The 21044-nt window shown below is 42.9% G+C and overlaps 1 protein-coding gene across 1 annotated transcript in view; it reads left to right on the top strand.

Annotated features, from left to right (window-relative positions):
• The window catches only part of vta1 (vesicle (multivesicular body) trafficking 1), a 62042-nt gene that overhangs the window by 23644 nt on the left and 17354 nt on the right, over nt 1–21044 (top strand). Inside the window, exons 4-6 of the mRNA XM_074615021.1 lie at nt 4906–4981; nt 8719–8833; nt 19451–19702. Of these exons, the coding sequence (XP_074471122.1) occupies nt 4906–4981; nt 8719–8833; nt 19451–19702 (443 nt within the window). The remainder of the gene's footprint in view (nt 1–4905; nt 4982–8718; nt 8834–19450; nt 19703–21044) is intronic.

Here is a 21044-nt window from a genome sequence, read left to right as displayed (position 1 = left end):
CTCTCCTCTCCTCTCCTCTCCTCTCCTCTCCTCTCCTCTCCTCTCCTCTCCTCTCTTGTTTCCTCCTCTCCCCTCCTCTCCCCTCCCCTCCTCTCCTCTCCTCTCCTCTCCTCTCCTCCTCTCCTCTCCTCTCCTCTCCTCTCCTCTCCTCTCCTCTCCTCTCCTCTCCTCTCCTCTCCTCCTCTCCTCTCCTCTCCTCTCCTCTCCTCTCCTCTCCTCTCCTCTCCTCTCCTCTCCTCTCCTCTCCTCTCCTCTCCTCTCCTCTCCTCTCCTCTCCCCTCCTCGTGTCCTTTCTGGTTTCCTAGATTTTCCCAGACAGTGGAGGGAAGTGAAACGTGCTTCTCTAATCTCTCGGGTCAGCTCAAGTCAGTCTGATCTAACAGACATGTTTGTCTCGGAGGACGGTCCGGTCTGTACAGTCCGTCCCAGACAGCCAGAGGGGCAGCGAGTCGCTCCTCCTTCCATGGAAGTAGAAAGTTTAGTCTTATTTAGGTCAGGAAACCACCGACCTCCGCCAGCGGGCACGCTGCCTTCATAACACAGACGTGTGATAAGAGTGAAAACAGGAAGACTGGGTGTGGGTTAAATCATGTTATGAGCTAAAAGCTTCCTCTTTAATCAGCACCTCCAGTTCCACAGAAATACGTTAGAACTAAGTGGAAGGAGAAACAGGAAGAGATAAGTAGTCCCACTTTTCCTGATAAATTCATCGGTGTTGGCCCAAATATTTCTGCATTTTCTTTGTTTTTAAATATTTCATCTTCTACAATCAGTAAAGAATATTTATTAATTTGATGATTAGAGTGTTTGGAATCATTAATAAATCCTTCGGGAGCTCTCATCATCTGACAGATGATCTGATTCATCATATTTAAGGAGGCAGACCTATAATTAATTAATTAAATTAAAAGATTTTTTTCACTGGATGATTCATTCCTTTCTTTAACTTATCATCTGGAATATGACGTGGAGTTTTAAAGGAGTCTTTCCTGACAGGAAATATCTGGGAAATAAATAAATCTTCATAGGGGAAAGAATTTTTATGTCTTTCATAACACAACGTCATCCAAGACGGATCCCTCCAACGTTTCTCCTCTTTCCCTCCTTTCTTTGTCTTTCTTTGTCTTTTAAGGGGAGTTCCTCCTCTGAATTGAGTTACCGAAATATACCGGGTGTCGTATGTCGTTCAGACAGTTATTTATTATGAATGAAAATAAAAGAATGATTTTTACAACTTGTTTCACAGATTCAAAAACAAACAAATCAGCTCTAAAAGCTGCACACGACGGAGAGACAAGATTCAAAAAGCTCTGAAACGGAGCAATTGTGTTTTTTAAAAGTAATAATAAATAAAACAAATCTGTGCTAACGCGTTATCGTGTTGACTTTGACAGCCCCAGTTTAAAGGCAGACAGACACTGTACGGATGAAGCCAGAGTTTCAACATGAATTAGTCGTGTCTGTTTAATTTTTTAAACCAATGAAACCAAATTTCTGCCAGATTGGTTGTAGTTTGATTGCGCGTCATCGCAGTCTTTTAGTACTGACAATACCCATGTTGGTTGTTCACGGCCTGACCGGGCGGACGGTCACTTTCTCTCTAGATTTCTGCTCCAGTCTTTTTTTAGATAAACTTCCGTCTTCACAGGAAACTATAGTAAGGTTTAGGCAAGATCGTAGTTAAGTTACGTCACGCCGGAAATGGTTACACGACACCTGAGGTGGCGTAACTTAAATACGGACGGTTAGGTGACAAAAACTACTTAGTTAGGTTTAGGAAAAGATCCCAGTTTGGGTTTAAATAACACCGGAAGTTTCACACGGGACATGAACAGCAGACTCCTGGGTGAAAGTCTGGTGTTTTTTGATCCACCCATCCACCCCGACCTCCTCCCTACGCGGCGTTCGCCTCTCTTTATGTTTCCTCGTACACGATTACGTGGATTACATATGAATTGATTTTGTGGGATAAATATGAATTACAGTGCATCACTTTTCATACGTATAGCTTCGAACGGTGTATGACAGCAGCCTGACCGAGTACAGTAAACCTAACCAAGTGGTTTCCTGTGAAGACGGAATTTTATTTTGAAAAGACTGGAGCAGAAATTGACACTGGACATTCGTAGAAAAATAACTTTTCTTAAGATACGAATCGTTGTGTGAGGATACGTTGAACCTGGTACCGGGTCATTTCAGTATCCAGTACCGATACCCAGCACCACAACAGGAAGTGTAGTTTCCCTCCCTGTGGGTGAGCGTGAGCAGCGTGTGGAGGATGAATGGCTGCAGGCGACAGCTTCTCTGGACCTGTTAGTGGTGTAAACAAGCACTCAGAAGCTCTCTGTATTAAACAGGACCGGGTCACAGCTCTGTTACTCGCTGACGGGGAACACAAACAGCCTGCAGCTTTACGAGAACCAGGAGCAAAAAGCAAAACACCAGTAGTCACATACAAACACATGTAGGCATATATATATACACAGGCTTTAATACTTAATACACACATATAAAAGCACACACTGGCTCTCATGTCCACCTTCATGACGCACACACACACATGTTGAGGCTCAGAGGTGAATGTTTACGGTGGAATAAGAGACTTCCTCCGGCATGTTGAGGCCACTGCTCGGTAGCTCTCACACTGAGGCCATTCATGTTCCTTACCTTAACTCTCTGTGTGTGTTTATATGTGTGTGTGTGTGTGTGTGTGTGTGTGTGTGTGTGTGTGTGTGTGTGTGTGTGTGTGTGTGTGTGTGTGTGATGATGGGAAACCAGCCCTAACCAGTGCCAGTAAATCTGGGCTGTGGCTGCTTTAAACCCACAACACAAATATTTAAACCATCTTATCAAATCCCTCGCTGAGCATTCATGCATGCAGCTGTTGTTATGATGGGTTGCTACGGGATACATGATAGTAGCAGGGCTGGGACGGTTCACCGATCTCCCGATTTGATGCTATCACGATACTTTGGTGCTGATTCCATATGTATTGTGATTTTTAAGTATTGCGACATTACGATTTCTTGAACTTTTTTAATGGGAAAAAGTTGAATCTACACTTCTAGGGACTTTTACTTTGGAAAATATCTAATTTAATACAGTAAAATGTTTGATTCTCAGCATGTATGTAGTCAGCGATGTCCTGAAGTCAAATATATCAGTCATTGTCAGGAATTATTTATTATCCAGCAACCCAAAAATCTGAGAATAAAGACATTCCCCTCACAAATTTATAAGGGACATTCTGGTGAATGTAATCCAATCAATCTCATTTCTGTATTTTGTATATACAGTTCCCTTTGTTTACACCTTATTTTGAAAACCCGACGTAGTCGCACATGTCTACTTCCTTTAACTTCTCCAAGGTGGTCTCTAGCTCTCCCGTCAGCTCCGTTCTCTTTATCCATCCATGGTCAGCTCCATCGGGGCCGTTTCAATGCATTTAAAGATCGCCACGTTACCTCAATACGATAACGTTTCCAGTCCGTGACAGAGTTAGCATGCAGCTTTAGTCGTGATGTCTAGCTCTGTATTTCCTGTCAATCTGTGAAACCCAAAGTGTTTCCATCCTTTACTGGATGTGTAGTGTTTACCACGCTGGATTTAACATGTGAGGGTGCAGGTCGTATCCACGCTGACCCTCCGCCGTTTTCTGCTTTCTAGTTTCGGCTCACTGAGGTTTGTTTTGGTTGACGGATACGGAACGGATATGACGTCACGTTACTCAGACTACAACAATAAGAGTGTTAACTTCCTTCTAACTCCGCATAGACTCAAATGAAGCAAATATATAGATTCTGGCATTAAAACATCTATTTCAAAATCGTAAAAAATTGCGATACATAGGTGAATAAATTTTTTTTCCACGCCTAGTTATTAGTTATTGATTTGATGATATATTAGTTGTTGTCTTTTCCAGTAGGTACACATCAATCCAACTTTTTCCTCTCCTGATACCGACTCCAATGCCTCTGTTTCACAGTATACAGGGTACCCACCAGTGCTCTCTTTATCCCACATTTAAATCTGTATGTTTGTTATTCGAATGTTAGGTAATATGAGGTGCGGATATGATGTGGCCTGCCGTGACTCAGTGAATGTACCTCACAGCACAAACACTGAATTTTATGACATTTTTTATGTCAAAGAAACTATATTTAACGTGGATCACATCATGGCCGACACCTGATCCTCTTAATAACGTCAGTAAGTGCGCAACATCCTGCTCTTTAAAGTTGTGTTGCCGTTAAATTAGTGGGTTTTTTTTTCATACTCTTTGTCAATAAAATGAACAGCAATTTTATTGCTTTCTTTCCTCCTACAGGACCAACAGTGATCCCCTTTTTTACCCACGGGAGTAATGCACTGTAATTCATGTATATCCCACGAAATCAGTTCCTGTGTAATTCACATAATCGTGAACCAGGAAGTATAAAGAGCAGCGGGGTCGATGGGTGGGTCAAAAAAACACCAGACTTTCACCAGGAGACCACTATTAAGATAAGATAAGATATTCCTTTATTAGTCCCACATTGGTGCCCCGTGTGAGGCAAGAAATCCACATTGTCAAGTCTTTTTTGGAATATGGTTGTTCCTAATGACCGGTCTTTATTTTTTATTTTTATGCTGAGATGTGATTTAAATCTGAAGAATCACATCGAGGCAACAGCTGTTTCTAACGTATTCGGACAGTTTGATATTTCTCCAGCTAACTGTATTTTTATTGGAAGTGGGGAGAGTCAGTGCCTCGATGAAACACTGAACTAATAGTTTTATATGTTTGTTTTTCTTTCCCCCCTCTCCTCTTTCACTTCTGATATCCCTCCTTTTTCTTTCATTCCCTTCCCTGCCTCCCTCCCTCCCTCTCATCTCCCATCTTCCTCACACTCTGCCCTCCTCCAGGAACATGATCAAGTCTTTCTACTCAGCCAGTCTGCTGCTGGATGTCTTGTCTGTGTTCGGGGAGTTGTCAGAGGAGGTAAGATCTCTGCAGACTCCTTTAAGTGATGATAATCAACAAACCCAGATAACTGTAAGTAGCCTGGATAAGACAGGAAGGCAGATCATTTGTTAAGGGAAGCAGCTCGCTTTATTTTATCTTCTCTCTGATCCACAAATCCCCCCTGAAGAGACCAAAACCAACAAAACATTCATCTCGTTAACAGGTTTTGTCTGTGATAACGATTATTATGCATCCGGGCCTTTAAAGTGGAACTAAAACACAAAAAAAGAGAGACAAACATCACTGCAGTAGATTCCTTCATGGAGCGTTTGTTTTTACGTTCAGGTGGCAAATATATTTAGAAAAAACTTAAAGCTACTTATTAGGAAATAAAACACTGTATTAAGGAGTTAATTAAATGTGTGGTTAGAAGCAGGTAATGTCCCTTTTCGTAAGGTTGCATCACACACACACACACACTCACACACACACACACACACACACACACACACACACACACACACACACACACACACACTCACACTCTACCCATCTCCATATGAATGTGACACGCGTGGTCTTTCTCCACCTTCTGTCCAAGTCACCCAGCAGCCATTAAAACATCAACAGGACACTTGCGGTTCATCAAGTCAGAGAACAATGAGTCCTCAGATCTGGTGAGTTCTCTGCAGTCCAGACAGAGTGATTTAGTTTCAGGCAGTAAAAAGAGGTTTTCAGCAGGTGAGTGGAGTCAGTGATCAGGTGAGTTGGCTCATTGTGATGCTGTCACTGGTCCATCAGGATCCCTGACGTCTCCCATGTTGGGCAGAATTTCATCCCACTGAAGAGCAAGAAACTGAAGAAAATTCCTTACATGATTTAATATCCTGTTAATCCCGGTATTATCAGTGTTACCTTCGTAGCATTGAGTTACATTGTGACGCCTTCGCAGTAAAGTTGAGTATTGGGCGAAGTTAAATTATAACGTTATCGTGATGTGTTCAAATGTCATCTTGTAAAATTTAGTTTTTGGTGAGAAACTTAAGGCGGATCATGAGGGATTGATAATAAATTCACAAACACTAGTATGCAAACGGTAATAAAGGATTGTATAGGATTTATTTGTTTGGTTTTTTTTACCGTGGTTTCGAATTGGTATCGACAATCGTGGAATTTCACTGGTATTGATCCCTATAGATCTACCAGGACTTGAATAAGAAAAACAATGTACGGAAACACATTGCTCGGCAAACAAACTACTTGTGCAACGTTACCGTGGCAACGTGAGAAGATAACTGAAGCTGATCCCCGACCGATATTTAAAGGCCTATATAATAACGAAAGTTAGGAGCAGGAAAAAGCTGAAGTGTGATTTGGTGGATTACATCGTTGGATTATGTTCTGTTTATTTACAACAGGTGATCCAAAATATAACAAGGAGCCTGGGTGATTAGCAAAATCTTTAACTTCACTCTAGATCTGCAGGTAAAGACGGAGGTAATGTGATCTCTCTATTTGAATTCAACCCAGGTATGCCGGCTCCTCCTGGTCGTTCAGGGTCCTCTGCTTTGACCTTTCAGAGGACCCTAGTAACATGTTATCAACACTATGTTTCAGCCACATCTGCATTGTTCTATCACAGCGCTGAATCTCTGCAGACAAAGACAGCGTTGACCATCTGTCTTACTGCCTTCTACTACTGGGATTATCGCTCTCCACCACGAGTCGGTGAGCCCTGACAGGGACAGTGTCGGCTGCGCTCGAGCCAAAAGGCAGTTCAATTCTTAAATAGTCAATTTGGATCTTTTTCTTTCTTAAGTTTTATTGTATTTTAGTACGTGGAGTATTCATACTGTCGTTGTAAACTCTGGACTTACCCATCATCCCCTTGGGAAGCGGATACCTCCCTGTCCTGGCAGAACTCGTGTTTACTCTCATTAACTCTCATAACTTCACAGTGAGTCACATTTCTCCTGAAATGTTGTGACGGTGACATTATAAATCCTGTCCTTTGTGGTGCGGTTACTGTAATATCACAGCAGTGTTATTTCAGTGATTAGAAATGACTACGTTTTAGCCACTCTTTTTTTTTTTTTTTTTAGACTGAGGTTGAGCAAACACAAGCTTACCTCACGGGGGACCTCGGCGCTCCGGTCGGCCATTGTTTCTGAGCCGCCGCTGCTGAAAACACTTCACTTATCAGGCAGGAGCAGGAATTTCTCCATTCATTCTTATCAGCGTCATGTCAGCGTAAATCTGCTGCCCCCGCCTCTCTTTACCTCCTCGACACTTTCAAACATCCTGCCTCTCATTTTCTGTCACCACCCGTACCCTAATTAACCTGAATACTGCCCCCGAACAGTCGGACTAATTAATGTCTGTAACAATCTTCACCTCCGTCCCACACAATGAATATTAATGTTCCCAACGAATAACTCTGGCCCCAGATGATTTTTACACCTCTGGTGTTCTGAATGAATAATTCCTACTTTTTATACAAACTCTGCTTCGCCTCAAATCATTTCTTCTATTTGCCCTAAAGTTATTTTCTATACAACTTTTCTTTTTTCCTAAAACAATTATTGCCCCACTTCTCTAATATCTCCTAACACCTACAAACCAGCCCTGCTCCTAAAGATTACTCCACTCTTGTGGTCGCCACCGACTAATAACTGGATTATTCCCATCAACTGTTATAGCCATTTTACTTATTCTTATCTCTTCGTTGCTTCCAACTAAACGGAAACGTTGCCGATATTCAACCAGCTTTTTATCATTGCAATATGAGGGGTTTGTGCAAAAGAACGATGTTCGGCTTCCCTCCATGCTCCGACAATAGTCCTGTTGGATGCCGCGAAATACCACACTTTGCATCATCTGGCGGACCCTCGCCGGCAATTGAGCGGACTTGTGTTTTCACTCCTTCTTCAGCAGTAGCTCACTTCGTGGGGACTTGGCTTGGGAACCAGGGGGTCAAGTCCCCGTACAGACCAGGTATTGCGGGCGGACTAGTAGCCGAAGAGCTGCCCGTTCGCCTCCCTTGAGCAAGGTACCGAACCCCCAAAAATTGCTCCAGGCAACCCATTCTCACCCCCAACTCACCAAATACCGCCGTTTGGTCAGCGCCCCTCGACATCGGAAACCGACACACGAAGAGATACATTTCAACGGACTTGTGTGAATTGACGAATAAAGCATCTTTCTTTCTTGGTTAACACGGAGGGGAGCCGAACATCGTTCATTTGCACATACCACCCACAAAGCTGGTTGAAAATCAAAGTTCAAATCAATCAAAATCAGTAAAGTTATCCTTTCAGACTACTCCTTGTCACCCCAAAATCACCAGCACAACACCAACTGCCCTTTACCCTCTGTATACACCCCTCAGATTTACCCTTAAAGGGACTCTGTAAGAATCAGAACTTGCTTACTCAGAAAAAAAGTCCCACATTCTTCACATTGAAAGCCGTCTACAGGCTGATGGAGGGAACCCAGAAAGTCGTGGAAGGTCTCATTTTTTAGGTTACGTTACAACCACACAAACATTTCTATGTGTAAAAAGTTACATAGAGTCCCTTTAACCATGCTGCTTCCTGTCCATACACACCCACTTCCCAATCGCCACCAATTACCAGATTTCTACCCTTTACGAGCCTCTACCCTCCGTGTTACCCCGTCTCCTACCACTCACCAACTGTCTACTTATTACCCCTACTCCTTGCAAACCGCCTTACCACACGACTAATAACCCCTTGTATGTCTCTCTCTACCAGAACATCCAGCACAGGAAGTACGCCCGCTGGAAGGCCACCTACATCCACAACTGTCTGAAGAACGGAGAGACGCCTCAGGCCGGGCCTACCGGCATGGACGAGGACGGGGAAGCAGGTGGGACACACTGATTATACGACACTGGAAGAGCTCTCCTGAGCGTGCTCTTTAAAGACCACCGAGGCCAGCGTCCTTTGTTGACGTGGTTTTGTCTATGTCTAGGTTTGTGTGTGTGTATGAAGCTTGGCTTTGCATTGTCCTGCCTTATCAGGTCTGGGACTGTTGCAGGAAAGCTCCGCAGTAGAAACCGCTGATTTGGGAGATTAGAAGTGTGCAGAGAGTAGATTAGTGACGTGTTCTTGTGTCCAAAGTAAGTTTGTGAGTGAGAGAGAGAATGAAATGATTGCAGTCTGAATAATACAATGGTGTGTGTGTGTGTGTGTGTGTGTGTGTGTGTGTGTGTGTGTGTGTGTGTGTTTTTGTGAATGCACTAAGGCTGTGCTGGGTTCTCTGGGTACCCACGAGTCTCCCCTTGACAGACATGCCCACTTTATGATAATCACATGTAGTATAAATGTGTCATTTTCTCCTATTCTAAAATGGTGTGTTTGAATATTTCTCCATACTGGGGTCCCTAAACAGTCTTGAATTCCATAAACTGGGTATCACTGTAAAGCTGAGACTCTGGTGGATCCAATGAGCCCAACTGTATTCATGTGAGATGATGTTAGTCCCCATAGGCGACATTTCATTGTGAGGTCATTGAAACTTGACCTCCCTGTATAAAATGACCTGTGGTGACCTCTAGGATAATCACAGCCTCATGAAACTTTACAGCCACAAACCAGAGACCTAGAGCATTCAGAGGATGGATGGATCAAACTAGAGACCTAGAGCATTCAGAGGATGGATGGATCAGACTAGAGACCTAGAGCATTCAGAGGATGGATGGATCAGACTAGAGACCTAGAGCATTCAGAGGATGGATGGATCAGACTAGAGACCTAGAGCATTCAGAGGATGGATGGATCAGACTAGAGACCTAGAGCATTCAGAGGATGGATGGCTTTCCTAGCTAGATTGACAATAAGGGGGTTTCTGAGCAGTTTACGCAACAGAAGTGCTCGCCATCCAATCGCTGAAAAAATGCCAATTCTTGCAGAAATCTCCAAATGTCAAAAAGTTTTTGATCCCAAATCACAACATGGCTTTTTCTATGGTGTTCCTCAAGGTCTTGGTGTCTTAATGTGGTATTTTGGAGGGATTATTGATCATTTTTATCAATTCTCCAGTGGTAAAAAAAATGGTTAAATTTAGCACCAAATCTGTGTAATAAATGGTATCAACCTCTAAAATTGCTGCAACAATTTATGAGACATAATAGAGCATGGGGATGACCATCATATACTTCTATCATCAGGCTCTAAGCAGATTTACAACTAGAAGAACTTGACCCACAGCGCTGAGCAGCATCTCAAATTAATGTTCAGGTTCCCAGTTTTCAGATGATGTACACCACTTCTTTGTGACATCTACTGTTGACTGTTGAGCTCCCCCTAAACATTCCCTAACGAATGGCAAAGGGGTTAATGTGCGTGAGATTGACCTGATATTTATGTTGTTATTCTCCGCTCCCCTTCATATCCAGCATGGATCAACTCTGAGTCCCTGACCTTTTATCACATTGAAAAGCTCTGGCCTCTCATGCCAGACTTCCACCATAAAACATAACCTTTTAGGAGAAAGAAAAGCTTTAGGAAAACACCACTAGATCCCTGAGGAGATTGACTGAATAAATTAGACAACAAAAATTGGCCATTGCAGTTTTTTAAAGTTCACCGCGTTGTGAGAAGCATGCTGTGGGAAAAAAACACAGAGCAGGAAACTAACCTTTTTGTTCAGCGTTTTAGCAGCAGACAGGAGATTTGCAAATAGATTAGGGCCTTCAGATGAGGGTTTTTTCTGCCAGAGTGGCTGTTTGAGCGCTCCGATTTACCGACCGTCCTCAAAGCTCACCGGCACTTGTCTTTTGGCAGGCGGTAATTCAGGTTGACGTCCACACAGAGATGGGCTCAGATGTGTTTTTCATTTCTTTCAGACGCCTCTCATCTGACCTTTTCCAGTTTTTTACTTTTATTCTGTAAATATACTATTAAATAACTCACTGCTTGTGAAGGGCTTTACACAATTTAGTGTCTCTTCCCTTCGATTAAGAGTTTGTCCTCAAGTTAGAGCTACATCAATTTTGTTGCAGGGCTTCTCAAAGACTGGACCAAGGTCTGTAACCGGACCGAACAGCAAGTCATTCCAACAATTAACAACACAAAACAATGACAGATATTGATCCAGAAACCCTCACAGGTACTGCATTTAGTATAAAACAATATGCTCCAATCATAACATGGCAAACTGCAGCCCAACAGGCAACAACAGCTGTCAGTGTGTCAGTGTGCTGACTTGACTATGACTTGCCCCCAAACTGCATGTGATTATCATAAAGTGGGCATGTCTGTAAAGGGGAGACTCGTGGGTACCCATAGAACCCATTTACATTCACTGATCTGGAGGTCAGAGGTCAACGGACCCCTTTGAAAATGGACATGACTGTTTTTCCTCGCCAAAATGTAGCGTAAGTTTGGAGCGTTATTTAACCTCCTTCATGACGAGCTAGTATGACATGGTTGGTGCCGATGGATTCATTAGGTTTTATAGTTTCATATGATTCCAGTATCTTCGCTCTAGCTCTAAAACTGAGCCCACTACGACCATAAAAATCGCAAATTGCATTAATGCATTTAAGAAATTAGTGGCGTTTAAAACTAATTAGCGTTATTATGGCATTAGCTTTGACAGCCCTAGTTATTCCGTTATCACCAATCGTTCCAGACTTCTGATCTTGAATAAAACTGTGAGTAATAAGTGTCATATTTCCTCTGATATACTGCCTGCGTATCTTGATTACATTTCTGATGACCCCCCCCCATCCCCATGCAGGAGAAGTTATTTTTTACTGATTCCTCTCATTACATGAGTCCCCGAGGAGGAGACGCAGCTCAGCATGGTGGCTTTGAGAGACCGTAGACCTGGTCCAGTGCAGCGTTGTGTGTGTTAGGACTCTAGTGACCTCAGCTACAAGCAGAATTTACCCTGGGTCACATGGGACTCTGCAGCATCTGGACTCATTTTCAGATTGCACTTGGAGGGCTTAGAAATTGCGTCACATTGCCTCTTGAGAAGAGCAGACAGGAATGCATGTTGACATGAACACCTATGTGCTCACTTCCCTGTAGGGGAAACCGTAAACCTATTTTTCATGTCGGCGAACTGACGAATTCCTCTCTAAAATAAAGGCCATCTGCTCGTCCACGCCCGCTCGTGTTTGACCCAAACATCGCCTGCTCGCCCATGACATCATCACCTCCAGAATCCCTCAGCTACATGTACAGTAAACACCCAGTATAACTGTATATGTTTGTACACTTTAACACCCTCTGTTATCTTACATACACTCCTCCTCTCCCAGGGTGCATCGGGGTCTCTAGGTCAGTGATGACATCATGATAGCTTATTCCCGCTGATGGATAGCGCCGCCAGCTCACAGCTGATATCATCCACCCAGCACGTGTGTGTCCTGCTCCCTGGTGTGTGTGTCTTTTATTGTTTGCATCAGGATTTTATCAGCGTTTCAACTCCTGGTGTGTGTGTGTGTGTGTGTGTGTGTGTGTGTGTGTGTGTGTGTGTGTGTGTGTGTGTGTGTGTGTGTGTGTGTGTGTGTGTGTGTGTGTGTGTGTGTGTGTGTGTGTGTGTGTGTGTGTGTGTGTGTGTGTGTGTGTGTGTGTGTGTGTGTGTGTGTGTGTGTGTGTGCATGTATGTGCAACAATAGCCCAGATGTTTGTCACATCTGTCCCCTCCCTCCATCAGAAAGCATTCCTTTCTGACGTGATCATTCTAGGTGGACTGTTGTTGTTCATCCCGTAGACGTAATTCTGTAGGTGGAGGTCGATTTTTGTGGTCAAACAACCGACCCTTTTATAGCCGACGTCATCAAAAATATGCGCGTGCATGTTGACAACAGAAGTGGCGTTTAGCCCCAGCCGTCCAGAAGAGTTAGCGAGCTTTAAACGTTGAATTAAAGCTGTTACCAGCTACAAAATGTCTGGTTGGGCGGTTGTCAGAACGGATATTTCAACAGCGAACTCAAGTTCTACTGAATTCCATATGTGTGTGTGACAACGGCGAGCACAAAGCCACCAGCAACGATACAGCTGCGAACGTAACACAAACACACACACGGTCTGTCGGGCACTCGGTAACGTCACTAAAAATTGCACCGCTGAATGCGACGCACTGATCTTGTCAGTTAACGGTTAATAATCGGTTAACGGGGGTCGTTATCAGCCCCCTATCCTTAGTTTACGTACTTATTTTAAGCCCAACCATGACGTTTTCTCTTCCCCCTAGCTTAGTGGTTTTCTTGCCTGAACCCAACTGCGGATGTTTGAGTGGTGTACAAATGACACGTGAAAATCGTCGTACAAATGACACGTGAAAACGCTAAAATGCGTACTCGCCACACGCGGAATGTCTGTGTAATGTCGTGGTATTCATACACCTTCCCGTACGCTCAGGTGTGTAAAGGCCTGAACTAACCCGGTCACAGGGTTGTTCCCCTACACTAACTTTTCATTTGATCAGCTGGTACTCTGTGTTGTGTTACATTTTATGTGACATGCAGACTTTATGGTTCCAGTGAACGGGATCAAACAACCCAGACTCCCACATGCTGCAGAACGAGGTGTAAAAATAGACCATATTTAATAGTTAGGCCACTCTCTGATCTTCTGGTTTGTCAGTATGCAGTAAGGACTCTGGTCCTCTGGCTCTCCACGGGTCAACAGTCCATCTTTGTAGTCCGCTCAGTGCACTGGACACTGCAGTGATATGAACCAGTGTAAGTAGGTTTATTAACCTCTGGAGAGCAGCAGGACCGTCTCACTCTACAGATATACCAGTGGTACTTACAGAAAGACCATTGTCTCCCAGCTGCTCTGGACTGACTTTCCATCGGCTGGGAGGGGGGGATGTGTGCAGCAAGAGGAAAGGAATGGGTGGAGGGAGAAAACAACGTTGTAAAAATATAAAGAATGTGTTCTGGGACACAGTCGTTAGAGGAAAACGTATTGAACGGGTTGTGAAATGTTGCCAACACTACAGTCAGATGCAGTGAGACACAGAGAATATGTGAATGTATATATAGAGAGAGAGAGAGACGGACAGCAAGGATCTTTCATAAAATGTTTAAATTTAGTCACTGTAAAGCTTGTTGATGAATTCTGATTGACAGACATCACAGTCATAATGTGGAAACTCACAATATTAAATCTTGTATCTAATATATTCTGCCAGGTAGGGATGTCACGACGAGGCATCCACTCCTTTTATTACCATTGTCATACTGGTCATACTTCCCTCTTTATTATCTGTTTTATACTGCTGTGAAAACATCTCCTTCAAATATCCAAAGGTCTGCTTTTTCTATCTGTATGGTGCTCTGGTAGGAATGTTCACCATGCAACATGTTGCACTGATGGACTGTAATACCTTTTCTGTGTTTTGGGGAACGTAAAGTCGTCTAAGGAAGCGTAAAACATAGTTAATAACTTTTTTAAATGTAACTCTATTAACCAAGATGGCGACAGACAAAAACCAAGATGGCGAAGGCCAAGAACCAAGATGAATCCGGCCAAAGAACCAAGATGGAGACGGCCAAAAACCAAGATGCTGAAGGTCAAAAACCAAGATGGAGACGGCCAAAAACCAAGATGCTGAAGGTCAAAAACCAAGATAGAGACGGCCAAAAACCAAGATGGAGACGGCCAAAAACCAAGATGCCGGAGGTCAAAAACCAAGCTGGCGATCGACAAAAACCAAGATTGCGAGTGCCAATTGCTGAACTTGAGGCTTCAGAACCGCAGGCCACAAACCAATGGGTGACGTCACGGTGACTACGTTTACTTCTTATATACAGTCTATGGTTCAGCTGTCTGAGCCGTGAAAAACCGCCATTCACAGCAAACACATTGCATTTCCTATAGCTGCTTCACAATAAAAGTCTCCTGCTGGTTCCCCAGTAAAGCGTGGACAGTGGGGGTTCACAGTTGACGCATTGACCTTCAGGAAAAGAACAATTATGAACATTGGCGTGAAGCTAAACTCCCCACCATAGATCCAGTTATCCTCTGCTGTGAGGCCGCAGTGGAAACGCTTGTGTTCACCACACAGCGTGGCACAATTAATACAGGATAACCCATGCAGGCCCGTAGAACAATGAGCATAATGTCCTCACTATTCTGGTGATATTAGGAGTAAAAATGCCCCTCCACATGGCAGCTGGAGAACTCCTGACATACTGAAAGAACACAACTATGCAGAGCTCAGAAACCATTATCAAAAGTGCCCTTTGGCAAGAAGACACTCAGCCACTAATTGTCCCAGTGGAGCTGCTCAGAGTGCAGCAGCAGAACAGTTGGACTGTGAATCATCCTGCTGTAAACAAGGGTGTCTTCTTCAGGATGGCAGGAAGCAGATGAGTTTAGTCCAAACTGGCCACAGTGTCTGCTCATTTCAATTCACCAGGCACTTTGGGTATTACGCCAACCAGATGAGATTTTTAGAATAGAATAAAAACCTCCAAATGATGGTTTTTACCGGCAGAGTGGTTGTTACAACAACATACCAGCCAACCACAATCTATAACCAGCGTTCATGAGTTGGCTGCTGGTAGTTTCACTTTCTAATCAAAGTGACGCAGAAAGACACTCTGGTATAGAGCTGCAACAAAAGAAACATAAAGGTCAACCATAGACTGTATATAAGAAGTAGACGTAGTCACCCTGATCTCACCCATTGGTTTATGGACTGCCGTTTTGAAGCCTCGAGTTCAGCATCTTGGCCGTCGCCGTCTTGTTTTTTGGCCGTGGCCATCTTGGTTTTTGGCCGTCGCCATCTTGGTTTTTGGCCGTAGCCATCTTGGTTTTTGGCCGTGGCCATCTTGGTTTTCGGCCGTAGCCATCTTGTTTTTTGGCCGTGGCCATCTTGTTTTTTGGCCGTAGCCATCTTGGTTTTTGGCCATAGCCATCTTGGCTTTTGGCCGTAGCCATCTTGGTTTTTGGCTTTTGCCATCTTGATTTTTGGTCGTCTCCATCTTGGTTCTTGGCTGTCGCCATCTTGGTTTTTGGTTGTAGACATCTTGGTTTTTGACCCTCGCCAGTTTGGTATTTGGCATTTACCATCTTGGTTTTTGGCCGTCTCCATCTTGGTTTTTGGCCGTCACCATCTTGGTTTTTGCAACCAGAAGAGACACGAGAGGGTGGAGTTAAGTACAACCGAACGCTCAATACAACATTTCCAGGCGACCAAAAAGGTTATAATTAACTTTGATGAACTGAAAACACACTGTGAAAGGGTTAAAGTTGTGAGACGAAAACATGATGAAAATAGTTGTTAGTTGTAGCTCTACTCCGGTACAAATGTACATATGACCCACTAATGAGGTGGTGTTGAGTCTCAGATAGCAGATAGTCATTATTATTCACTTAACATGTGTGCTGTCATGGACTAAAGTGTGACAGAAGAAGGCAAAAAAGGACAACTTGTTCAATATTTTAGAACTTATATTTTTTTTATGTTGTGTTGTTCCACAATCTGAATGATAGCACATGACCTGATACAAGCTTAAATCCACACACACGTACACATCTGTTAACCAGTCGTCTTCACATCTGGTATTAATTATCTGTTAACGTGCGCGCCGGTACATTCTGCATCCTCTGTGAATGCATTTATTTCTTGTTTGTGTGTATAAGTTGGTCTGTTATTGGTCCCAGCTTGTGTTGGCAGAGCTGATAGATTAGTTAAACGGTCAGGCTGTATTTCGTTTTCATGGCACACTCTTTTCCCTTTGGAGCTTAACGGTAGTAGAGTGGGGGATCATTTATAGTCAATCAATTAAGCAGTTAAAAACAGAAAAGTTTTAGTTTCTAAACTGTAGGAGTGGGATATTTACTGATATATTTTATTTCGTAGAACAAAACGTTAAAATCTCTACAGACTTTATTTCAGACAACTAAAAACCCATTCACTTCTAGACGAAGGAACTGGAAGTGCTAAATTCTAACTCATTTCCGGGATTTAGGACTCATTCCTGTAGCAGATGGCGGTCGGCATGCTCCCAGTTTGGAGAAGCAGACAGGAGTACCGGCAGGCTGTCTCCTTCCTGGTTTTTGGCTGTCACCATCTTGTTTTTGGCTGTCACCATCTTGTTTTTGGCTGTCACCATCTTGTTTTTGGCTGTCACCATCTTGTATTTGGCTGTCACCATCTTGTTTTTGGTCATCGCCATCTTGGTTTTTGCGTGTCGCCATCTTGGTTCGTTGCCATCCCCATAAGAAAGGGCATTCTGAAGTTTCTGCTTTAACGGCTGAGTGGGCGCTCCATTTGAGAAACCCGGAAAAGAACACAGATGGAGTCGACCTTTAAAATCCTAAACTATAAACACTGACTCTGATATACAGCTGGAATCTAAAACAGCTGTATTTTAATTACAGATGAATGATTGAAAATGATTTTGTCTCAGTCCGGCTGGCTGCTCACGGTTGATAGACGGTCTCTGTTAGTTACTTTATTGTTTATCCAGCTTGTTGAATTCACAGCACTAAACTTAAATCTTAATCCAGTGTGACTCTAGAGAAATGACCTCTTGCTAAACAAATATCCTGCACCCTTTATTAATACAGTATCCATAAAATGTAGGCTTCATTGTTTTTCCCCCCTCTGTCACCCGAACAGATTTATAAAGACACTGATGTAATGTCCCTTTGATTTAACAAACCTCAAAGTCTCATGTCTGTTTTGTGTCCAGATGTGACACCATCGAAGAGAACGTGAAGCTTAACTTTCTCTGGATAAACACAGTTTTGACGGTTTAATGACAGCGGGCGTTTGCTAAGTGTCAGATCTCCTCTTCCTGCCTGTAATGCAGTAATGACAGAGGTCGGAGCTCAACACGGTGTCAAATACATGCCGCTGTCTGCAAACCTGTTTAATCTGTCAAAATATCTTCGGCTTGTCCAGAGATGTTTTCTTCGTGCGAGGTGTGGCTGCTGAGCGTTCCGCGTGAGGCTCATGTTTCGGAGGATGAAAACACCACGGAACATTCCTTTTCTTTCTTTTCTCGTTTCTTTTTAAAGAGCTTCTAAAAGCAGCAAGAAAGCGTTGTGTTTCGAACAATTGCTTCGTTTTGAAGCACTACTTTCTCTCTTTCTCTTCTCCGAGATCTTCCGTTCATTATGTCAGTTAAATCTTAATCTTAAGTTAAACATAACTGTGATTACCATCCAGAATTTAACTCTTAACATAAGTATATATTATATAGATCTTATGTCCATAATTCAGGAATGATGAGAACGACATTAATATGATAAGTCATCAGCAGTCCTGCTGCACGCTGTTAAAACGAAAAAAAGTTCCTGCTTCATGCCCCATTTTTCATCTAAAACCAATTTCTGATTGCACATCTATGAATGTGATTTACACATTTTTTGTCCGCTCAGTTTAATCTCATTCTCATGAATTCTAATCATTTCACCTAAAACTCTTTTTTTTTTAATTCCCCGTCACCTGATTTTTTGTGTGTGATTGAAGCCAGGCGAGGCCGAAATGTTTAAACTCCTCCGTTCGGCACCTTCTGTAGCAGCATTTTCTACAGTTTAGCACCTCTTTTCATTTTAACCCCTTATATTCCACCCTTTTTTTAGAGGGCTAGTGGTGTACATCATCTGAAAGCTGGGAACATGAAGATTAATTTGAGGTGCAGCTCAGCACTGTGTGTCAAGTTGTTCTAGTCATGAATCAGAAATAAAAAATATACTAATAAATTAATTAATTAAAATAAATTGTAAACGTGTATGAGGGTTTAGAACATTGCGATAGAAGTATATGATGGTCATTCCCATGCTCTATTATGTCACATAAGTTGTTGCAGCAATTTTTGGGTTAATACTATTTGTTACACAGATTTGGTGCTAAATTTAACCTTTTTTTTACCACTGGAGAATTGATAAAAAATGATCAATAATCCCTCCAAAATACCACATTAAGACACCAAGACCTTGAGGAACACCATAGAAAAAGCCATGCTGTGATTTGGGATCAAAAACTTTTCACATTTGGAGATTTCTGCAAGACTTGCATTTTTTCAGCGATCGAATGGCGAGCGCTTCTGTTGTGTTAAACTGCTCAGAAACCCCCTTTTTGTCATTCTACCTAGGAAAGCCATCCATCCTCTGAATGCTCTAGGTCTCTAGTTTGTGGCTGTAAAGTTTCACAAGGCTGTGGTTATCCTAGAGGTCACCACAGGTCATTGTATACAGTGACGTCAAGTTACAAAGAAAATGGTCTCACTACAATGAAATGTCTCCTATGGGGACTAACATCATCACACATAAATACAGTTGGGCTCATTGGATCCACAAGAGTCTCAGCTTCACAGTGATACCCAATTTAGGGAATTCAAGACTGTTTAGGGACCCCAGTATGGATATAATATCATGTGATTTCATATGATACCTTCACTCTAGCTTGAAAACTCACCCTGAATAACATCACATCGTCAGCAAGTAGTGAAACTAGAAACAATCTGAACCCTGTTCTCGTCTTGTGTTCTCTCTCTGGCAGATGAGTATGGAGCTGAAGGTTTCTCAGGTCAAGGCTTCTCCCAAGGGGGTTCCTTCAGGGGAGGGCCTCCCTCAGGGTCCTTCGACGACCAGAACCAGGGTTTGGATCTGGGTCCCGCCCCGGGCATCGGCTTTACTCCCGGTCCGGGATCGGGGCCGTCGGGTCCCCCGACCACCAACTTCAATAACATCCACATCCCACCAGGGGCCCACGCACCGGCCAACACTCCAGCCGAGCTGCCTCCACCCACAGGTAGGAAGCAGAGAGTCTTCTTGTATCTACACGAGGTCTTTAGTCATCTAGCGCCACCATCAGGTCAACATTTTAATGTGTCCAAATACCTGCAGACCGGTGTGGCACAATGAACAATCCATTAGATTTTAGTTTTTAAAGTCAGGCACCTTGGCGGAGGTCTGCGCTCTCCGAAATTTACAACTAAAAAGTTGGAAAAGTTACATTAAAGTGTTCATGGATATTATGCGTATGGATGAAACCGAGTTATGATGATGAAGTAGCCACGTAGACGTCAGAAAGAGGTTTCACTTATCCCAGTAACTGATCGGAGTTGGCCTCATTGGATGGACTTCATCAATCCTTCAGTAAAGAGAGCCAAGTCCAGCTGTGATGTATTTACTGGAAAGAAGGGCGGGTCTATGATGATAATAATAATCAAACCCAGTGATGCATTATAATAATGGTAATAATAGTGTTCCCAGCGTCCCATTATTCTCTAAGCTGAAACCTTCTTATCATTTGTGTTGAAATCCCTCTTTCTCACTAATTCCCCCTGATAACACCGACAGTCTGCTGGCACTACGTCCAATAACACAAACACACTCACCTCCCTGAGAGACTCCCTCACACACTCCTCAACTAGTGTCCTCATGAGGACAGAAACAATGAGGGGAACTGAGGATATTAGGATCTTATCTGAGGTCAGAGTTGTAATTATTGGGAGGGTGAGTTGTATGTTAGATTTATAGGATAACTTTGGTACTTTTCAACCTTATTTTCCCATGTTTTTGTGTCTATGTGAGTAATGCGGACAACACTTTACACTTGAAATTAGTCCAGAGTTGAGGGAGAACGCTGCAGCCGCTAAACAAGCTGTAATGTAATCATTTGGGGCAACCTGGTACCGTCAGTTTACGTCCACTAAAAGTGCTTAGGCTCAGATTTGTAAGAGAAATGAAACCTTTTTCTTACCTTAGTAGGGCTGAGACGATGCACCTATCTCCTGATTCACTTTCACTATACTTGGGTACTGATTCGATATGTATTGCGATTTTTAAGTATTGCGATTCGGTATTGTAAGTTAATGCGATTTTTGTTAACTTTTTTAACACTAGACCATGAGGGGAAAAAGTTGAATCATACACTTCTAGGGACTTTTACTTTGGAAAATATCTAAATGAATACAGTAAAAATGTTTGATTTTCAGCATGTATGTAGTCAGAGATGTCCTGAAGTCAAATATATCAGTCATTGTCAGGAATTATTTATTATCCAGCAACCCAACAATCAAAGAATAAAGACATTTCCCTCACAGATTAGTGGTGTTTTCTTTTTAATTTATAAGGGTCACATAATGTTT

The sequence above is a fragment of the Sebastes fasciatus genome, chromosome 18 (genome assembly GCF_043250625.1).
Source record: "Sebastes fasciatus isolate fSebFas1 chromosome 18, fSebFas1.pri, whole genome shotgun sequence".
Taxonomy (NCBI): domain Eukaryota; kingdom Metazoa; phylum Chordata; class Actinopteri; order Perciformes; family Sebastidae; genus Sebastes; species Sebastes fasciatus.
Note: the sequence above shows the minus strand (reverse complement) of the source record. Positions and strands in the feature narration are given on the sequence as shown.